Source organism: Acanthisitta chloris, unplaced genomic scaffold (genome assembly GCF_000695815.1).
Source record: "Acanthisitta chloris isolate BGI_N310 unplaced genomic scaffold, ASM69581v1 scaffold41415, whole genome shotgun sequence".
In the NCBI taxonomy this organism is placed as follows: domain Eukaryota; kingdom Metazoa; phylum Chordata; class Aves; order Passeriformes; family Acanthisittidae; genus Acanthisitta; species Acanthisitta chloris.
Genome location: NW_008672798.1, coordinates 1 through 8,378, shown reverse-complemented (window position 1 = coordinate 8,378; position 8,378 = coordinate 1). Strand labels below are relative to the sequence as shown.

At 41.0% G+C, this 8,378-nt stretch overlaps 1 protein-coding gene across 1 annotated transcript in view; it reads right to left on the bottom strand.

Moving 5' to 3' along the window:
• Nucleotides 1–5,695, bottom strand: part of CLPX (caseinolytic mitochondrial matrix peptidase chaperone subunit) — a gene marked incomplete at its 5' end in the record, with an annotated part of 15,799 nt that extends 10,104 nt beyond the window's left edge. Inside the window, 3 exons of the mRNA XM_009074649.1 lie at nucleotides 3,172–3,289; nucleotides 4,651–4,811; nucleotides 5,582–5,695. Of these exons, the coding sequence (XP_009072897.1) occupies nucleotides 3,172–3,289; nucleotides 4,651–4,811; nucleotides 5,582–5,695 (393 nt within the window). The remainder of the gene's footprint in view (nucleotides 1–3,171; nucleotides 3,290–4,650; nucleotides 4,812–5,581) is intronic.
• Nucleotides 5,696–8,378: the final 2,683 nt, after the last annotated feature.

The window sequence follows — 8,378 nt, the reverse complement described above, 5'->3', positions numbered from 1 at the left end:
GGGAAAATAAAACCCAGCCTTCCTCCCAGTGCTCATTCAAAACACATCTGATATTCTACAGTGCCATGAGGCTATTGTCCTTCCCTCTGCAATGCTTTATGAGGATGGAATAGCCATGAGAATAGTTGTTCCCTTTATAGAGCCACAGGAACAGTTAATAGAAAATAAAGAGTAGGCTGTAACAACACCATTGTGCATCTTTTAAACATCATTCACTAAAAAAATAATTGAGTACATTTTTATCAATTACTGCTATCTCCCTCAATCTGAGCTTCCAAAATTGCAGGCAACCCTGCAGCTCTTAAATACTGACACATTTTTACATGTTCTTTTAGCAAACACATAAAAGCACAGCAAAGAACTTTCATGCCCAATTACCTCAGTCATTAAGATGTCTGCAAATATTTACAGTGTGCCAAAATGCAAGTCAAGTGCTGTTTTAAACAGGCAACATGACCACATGGGCTGCATCTGCAAAGGGATTTCTGAAGTCTGTGTGAGCTGACCTTGCCAAAGAGGAAGGCTGAGTTTTTACAGCACATACAGGAAACCCAAACAGTTGGAGGATTAATCTTAAATGCACTTGTAGGGTTGAGATAATGGCTAGTATCAAATTGCTGAAAAGTAAAAAAACTCAGACGAAAGAAGGCAGGGAAGGTTCTTGCCTACTGAGTATGTACAGTAGCAGGGAAGCCTTGCTCTGAGGATGGAGTAGCCCAAGGGTATCAGGTGGAGACAGTAAAAGCAGTGCCTAGATAAGCCTTCTTATGTCAATCAGCTTTACAGCTATTGGATTTCACTCTACATCTGAGGCTCATGTCTTATTTCACTGATCACAAACTCTTCTAAGAGTTGCCCAGCCCAAAACAACACAGGAACTGCTGAGAAAGGAGGTCAAAGGAAAAGGACTTTTTGTTTGCATCATCTTCCCTTGATTATTAATTACTGGACAAGCATTGCCAAGCAAATCCTTGTGCAAGATTTGCAGATACAAAGTGAAGCCCCATCAAAACCCAACACCACTAGAAAACCAGCCTGTCACACAGCCACTCAATGGCAATTAACCCACTAATGAACGTGGCTTTTATTCAGTATTTGGTGTCCCTGCTTCTCCCAAAATGACTGAAAACCTAATATTTAAAAATGGAAACAAATGCTAATTGCATGCTTTCCTTTGGCTTTAGATATTTGCTTAAGGCTCTGCAGGTCAATAATTCAAACCAGAACTGAGCAAATTCATCATTTTTCCTGACCAAGCAACATCAAAGGTTTATACACAAAATCAAGTTACACTAGGTTTAATACAATCTGCAACCCATTCATTTTGAGCAGAATGGGACAAATTTTTTTCCTTATTAGTGTTCTTTTTTCAGATAATTTGAAGATGATTAGAACTTAGCTCCCCTATATTCCAGTAGCTTTATGCAGTCTGGTTAGGAAATAGTGTGCTCAGATTTACAGACTAAACCAGAAGGACATAGGTCCAGGGAAAACTTGACCATAACTCACAGGAATTTGGGAGAAAAGTGCATTTCCAATCCCAAGCTGTTTACAGAACCTGTGCCATTCCAATGCTGCAGTTCAATTGGATTCACTGCTTGTGAATTTTAGATTGCATCTATCAGAAATTTTCTCACATAATGTTAGTATGAATAAATCCTCTTCTTAAGGAAGTTTTCAAGCAGGCTTAAATATTCCCAGTGGCACTGACAAAACACTAAATCACATCTCTGCTTTCCAGGGATACACAGTGATCCTTCCAGGGAAATGCCTGAATCGTATTTCCAGATAAAAGCATAAACTCCAGTACCAAGGGGAGCAAACAAACCACAGAAGGGAGAGAGTTTCAAAACATGTCTGCCTATTCATGAATCATAAGAAGATAAATGAGCTTAAAAATCCCTTTCAGCCACACCTAGTCCAGGAAGAGCCCAAATATTGAACACCAGGATCGTACTTCTAGTTCCATGAACTAGTGCCAGACTTTGCAGGACACCCTGCTGCCTATAATTTCAAAGTAAAAAACTCCAACTTATTATTTCTGGGGGAAAAAAATGTAACCAAGAACTGATCCTTTAACATAAAGAAATATATTGCTGTTAGTATAGAACTGTCTTGTGATTCAGGATGTTTGATCACTCTGATTAAGATTTAATACAAGCAGCAGCAAGTAACAGCACACTCTCTCATTATTTTCACTAGCTGTGATATTAACACCTGAACACCTTTATGCTGACCTTGTCTTAAGCTTCTTAGTGCACAAGTCTGATTATGACTTGGTACTTCCCCCTTGAGCCTCAACAACCAACAATGGGTATTTGCTTTCTGACAACTGTTTTCTAACCTGCTCTCATTAGTGCTGAAATACAGTGAAATGTCTTTAAGTCTGATAGAACCTAAAGCATAACTGGCAGTAATTTGGATTATACTTCCAAAAAAACAAAAAACCCCACAGCTATTGCTGCTGGAGAACAGAGATTTTGGATTTTTTAGCTGGACTTTCCAGCCTTCTATTTGGAATGTATTATGGATCTGATTTTGCCATGGAAGACTGTTCTAGTAAGCCATCTGTCAAATACTAATTCCTCTGCTGGATAAGCACTTTGATTATAGTGCAGGCAGGATTAAAGTTTTATTATTTAGGAAAGAAAGGACAAGCATTACAAATGTACAGATAAAAATACAGACAGAAAAAAGTATCAGTAGTTAACATGGTATTGTTTATGCATTAATGTAATAAACTACTTCAAAACTACATATTCACAGTTACAATCCAAATTCCACTACCATATTCCCACACAGAATCAGAATTTTAGGGGTTGGAATGGTCCTTAGAGATCATCCAGTCCCAACCCCTGCCCTGGGCAGGGACACCTCCCACCAGAGCAGGTTGCTCAAGGCTCATCCAACCTGGCTGTGAACACTGCCAGGGTTGGGGCAGCCACAGCCTCCCTGGGCAACCTGTGCCAGTGTCTCACCACCCTTAAGATGAGACACTGTATCATAGGAATTACACCAATGTACCCCTAGAAATAATAAATACTTACAGCAACGTGACCAAACTGAGCATAACAAGACTTTTGACATCATTTAGCTGTCAGGACTATGTTAGATCACAAATGAAGCCACATCTGTGTCCATTTAAAACAGGAAGTTTCAATGAAAACTTACACACAAAGGTCTCCACGTGTGTGCACAAGTCACCACACTTGGGGCAGCGCAGCTGGTTCCCTCCTTTCCCAGAGCTTCCAGAGCTTGACTTTTTGCTGCCACCCTCACCAACAGATTTCTGAAAGAGATTTCCACACAATTAGCCCCAAACAATGGAGCTGGCACAGTAGGCATTTAGCACTGTGTTTATGGAATCCAGTGATGTAAATACTGCAATAGCTGAATGATAAATAACTATTGTCAGGATTTTTTAAAGGTTTTGAAAACTTAGAACAACACAAATTATACACTTTGATGTGTGCACACATCTGCATTTCCCAGGACTGCCAGTGTTGGATGCCCATGGGAGAGGCATCCCATACTGACACTAGAACAGCTTGACTGCCACTAGAACAGTAATAACCTAAACTGTGTCATAGTGTGTTTCAGTGTTTTAATGCCACAGTAGAAAACAAATCCTATTTAGAGAGTAATTTTGTTATCTTAACTGTGTTGATTCTAAGGGATTCTGAAGCCACAGCTCTTCTTGCATCCTTGCCAGGTGTAGCTATTCTACATCTGGGCTAAAACAAGGACCTCAAATTGCTTGGAAATACTGTATTTTTTACTTCCCTGGCAGAGTCCTACTTGTCTTTCTCTGTGTTACTTTATTTAGTGGTGTTCAAGATTAAGATTTTATTAAATCTGTCTATTCTGTGCCTTCATACTTTGATTAAAGTTATATTTTAGGACACAGCAAAGATCTCTCTTCCCTTTTCTAAGGCAGTTCCCCATTTTTAAGCTTTATTTGCCCACTCATTTCTCCTCTCAACCTTTCTAAAGTAAAATTTAAAAAAAAGACTCATTTGTTTTATCTTCCACCTTCAGCACACACCTGTGTCACCTGAACAGGTCCTCAGATGTCACAACATGCCACACTAAGGCAAAGTTATGGCCTCTGAACTCTCAGAATGTTATTTGCTGACTAAAGAGCAGTTTTATTCTCAGGTAATCATTTATCTGAAGAAGCTGTTTATTAACTATAATTATAGAGAAAGACTGGGACAGAAATAGACTACAATTGACTAACAAGAACAGAATTCATTTCCTCACAGATTTGTCTTCCTTAATACAGCTACCAAACCAGTGCTAAAAAAAGAAACAAAACCCATTTTAAAATGTACTTGTTTAAAAAGCCTGGTGGGGAGTAGCAGTTTTTGAAGGCGAATAGTTCTGATTAGTGCCCCTTCCTGAGATCCTGAAACCCACTGTGGATTCTGGGAGAAGCACCGTGGGATGTTTATATGGTTTTCCTGCTATCATTCACAATACAATTCATTTTTTATTCACTGTCAGTTGCAGCAATGTGAAGGCTCAGAAATGTCAAGAGTTAGCAAAAATTTCAAGATTATTCTAATTTTTAGTAAGAAAAAATATTGATTAAGAAATTTAAGGAAAATTTTATATAAGCCACTGGAAAACCTAATTCATGAAGATTACCTTGTTTCCATCTCCAGAACCATCCTTGTTTGCACCATCCTTAGAAGCAAAATATGCTGGTGTTTCTGAGAAGTTTCTAAGAGGAATTCGTTTTAGGGAACAAGTTTCAAAAGTCCCAAGTTTTCCCAGAACAGGGATTCGTGTGCGGCCACAACTGATACCTGAAAATAGAGAAAGCATGAAAATTAAACATTAAAACTACTCTAATGCTAATCCCAGTGCCAGCAAATCCCAGAATTTATTTGCATTCAATGGACCTCAAAGGTTTTGGAAGCAGAACTCAACACTCACATTTCAATTAACCAAAATAAATGATCTTCACTACCTTTGTGTTCATCTCATTCAAAGCTGCCTAGATGGTCCAAGAGTGACCCAAAAGTGATTCCAGGTCCTCCAATATCAGACAACTGAGAGTCCTGTTGTGGCTTGAAATAGGGAACATCCCAGTTATGAAACTAATCCTCACAATGATAAACACAATCAACTCACAGCATTTATTGTGAAATAATTCAAGCCCTGAAGTAAGAGTGTCAAAATTACCAAAAGGTGTCTTGGACTCAGGGACTGCACACCTGGATTTGGGTTTCACTTGGAAGCTCCACTAAAAACTAGTTTCCAGGAATTTGAGGCTCTGCTCAACAACAGAAATCATCCAGAGGACAACTAAGGCAGTGTCCTATTTGGCACAGGCACAAGTCAATTCAGTTTAACCTTAACTCTGCTGAAATACCTTATTGCCAACATAAAAAAAAAAAAAAACCACCTCATTGAGAAACTGAACAGCCTTTTCCTCCCCTTGCAACACGAGCAGGATTGCATTCCCTGCCTGGATATGACGTGAACCAACATATGTTGTGCTTGTGATTTCAACATCGACAACAGCCTGGGATCCATATCTCCTCTCTCGCATTTAAAGCAGCACATTTCTCACTGGCTCTCCGGCCTTGATAAGGACTCTGTGCCTTACTGACAGCACCAACAATGACAAGGACAAACCTGCTGAGCAGACATAGTTTTACTGTTACAGAGAACTCCAAAAACTCTTCTGAAAAGGAATAAAAAGTGAGAATGGCAAGAGGAGTACAGATCATTTGCTCTGAAGAGGGTACAATGGCAACTAAGAGGTGAAGTCTTAAATGAAAGAGGATATTTAAGGAAATTCACCTTGTTACTATAACAGGAAAACAGAAAAATAAAGAAGAGGAACATAATTTACCAGGAAAACTCCCACAGACCTCTACAAAGTCACAACCATGACAACAGTGTCAAATCAGATTTGAAGCTGTTTTATTATCTTCCATGTTACTCAAGATTCCTGAACCTGAAGGTGACTTGCAGTTATTTTTAACATGACTAAAAACTAATCTTTTAAAAATCTGTTCTAGCATTACTTCTGTCTGTAAACACAAGGGAGGAACAACAATCAATGTGCTTTCCAATTTTAACCTCCTCTTCTGTGTGCCAGGGCAACACATTTTGGATTGCACAGGATAAACTATGAGAGTATCACAGTAAACAAAACTACTGACTCGTCCCACAATCAGTTGTGTCTTTCAGTTGAGTCTGCAGAGAACTCTGAGCACTACATGTGCCAAGTGCACTTGTCAGCAATGAATAAGCTGTGGCGAGTGTTTACAATGCAATAGCTGTTCTGCAGCAAAGTCCTGGGGGCTTATTCCTCATAAATGGCTCCTTTACCGAGTTTTGGGTTAGAAACTGAGAAAAGACCTTTTAACAAAATAGAACAACAACCACCTCACCTCCCCTGAACAAAACAGAACCTTCCTGCAACACAAGAGAGATTTGGCCTGTGGAGAAAGGCTGAAGCATTAACACAGAAGCTCAAATACTTTCAAGAGTCCTGACTGGAATTCAGAGAGCTCCTGTGAGACAGAAAATGCACTGAAAAGTGTATGGGATGAACTGTGAAACCACGGAGCTGGGAAGTGCTGTGTTACAGGCTGTGCCCATGGACTGACCAGAAACGCTGCAGCTGTGGGGCTTCACCTCCTGCTGGTGCACATCCAGCTCAGCCTGAGGTGTTCCACCCACTCTGAAAGGCTTTTACTGCTGTTAAATCCACTCTCACAAAGCTCTTAGCTGGTCAGACTTTTAGGACCATTAAACTCACCAAAGTGCTGAAGTCCTAAGGGTATAGACAGGCTAAACCAGGGGAAAAAAAAAATCACATTATTTGCTGCATCAGCTTGTGGCTAAGCAGGAAAAGCCTTGTAACCTTGTGCTTACCATGAGGTCTGGGTGATACATTTTGACAGAGCATCATTGTGTAATTACAGAATGAAGCAGTAAGAAAGTTATCACAAACACTTTCTTACGTAAGTAAGCCCAGAGGCAGATTTTTCAGGAGAAGTCAACATTCCAGCTGCCAGGGAATGATCCAGACCCTGATAAATGCCCTGATACACAGCAGCTGGCAGTGTTTGCTCACACACACCTTGCAGTCAGGGCTCAGGTGGGGGTTTGGAGCAGTAAACTTAAAGGATGTGTCTGTAATGTTGGTGGCTACGATGGCATAGATCCAGGGTGTCTGGATTAGTGCCTTAAGAAACAATGGGAAGCTCCTTGGCACCTTATTCCCCTTTAAACAATGCTTGATGAAATCAATACTGACTTTTGGGCCAAGCTTCAAATGTCTTGCAAGAATCTATTGCTCAAGGAAGTGACAGGGAGGCTGTGGCAAAAGAGAAGTCTCATCCATCCCACACAACACTGGATTAACTACACTGATCCATGAACACTTCCAAGTTTGTACCAACCAACCACAACAAACAAACGACCTGGCAGAAGACATCATCTGAACAAAAATGCACCAAAGTATGATTTCTCTATGTTTTAAACCACTTTCATGGAAAACTGATGCATTTTTTTTTAGCCTCATGTGCTCTTTTACATGACCCTTTTAAGTCTTAGTTCTGACCCAAAAGAAGCAAGTTTAAAACCAGATAACTCTGAAGTGAATTCAGAATGTTACTTGCTTTAAAGTTTATTGCTCTGGGGGCCAGACAGGCTTGAGTTGGAAAGCCTGGTTTAAACCTTTCAGCACAGGTGACATCAGACGTAAATGTAAAGTCACCAACAAGGAGTCAACTCACCTCTCTAAGGCAATCAATCACCTCTGACTCATCAGGCCACTGCCAAGGCTACAATCATATAAAATATCCTCACAAACGTGGCAACTGAGGGATTTTCAGCACAATTTGAGGGTGACCTGCCTCTCCCCAAACCATGATGCACCAACTCTCAGCACCCACAAGAACACCAAGAATAGGTCCAAACCAGTAAAACAGTAACAACCTCTCAGTACTTCGACTCCCACTGAGTGATTTGCACAGTCTCCTCCTTCTACCAACCTGGAAATCATTACTCTGTGCTGAGCACAAATCCTTATCAGAAACACTGCAAGTTCAAGCTGCAAAACAGGTAGGCTTTTAATCAACCAGCTCATTAAACTCCTTAACCAGCACTGCAGGGTAACACACACTGGCGACAGCTGCTGAACATCACTTCTGCGGCAACAAACTCAATGCCCCCATCACATCTCCCAGAACACACTCCCACCAGGGCTGACACTCCAGAACATCCGCCTGACACCTCAGCGGGGCGACAGCGCCCGGAGCCGAGCAGAAGGAGTCAAACCGAGGGGGAAAGGCCGAGGCAGACGCGGTGCTGTCCTCACGGCCGCGGGGCAGCGCGGAGGGCCGTGCCCC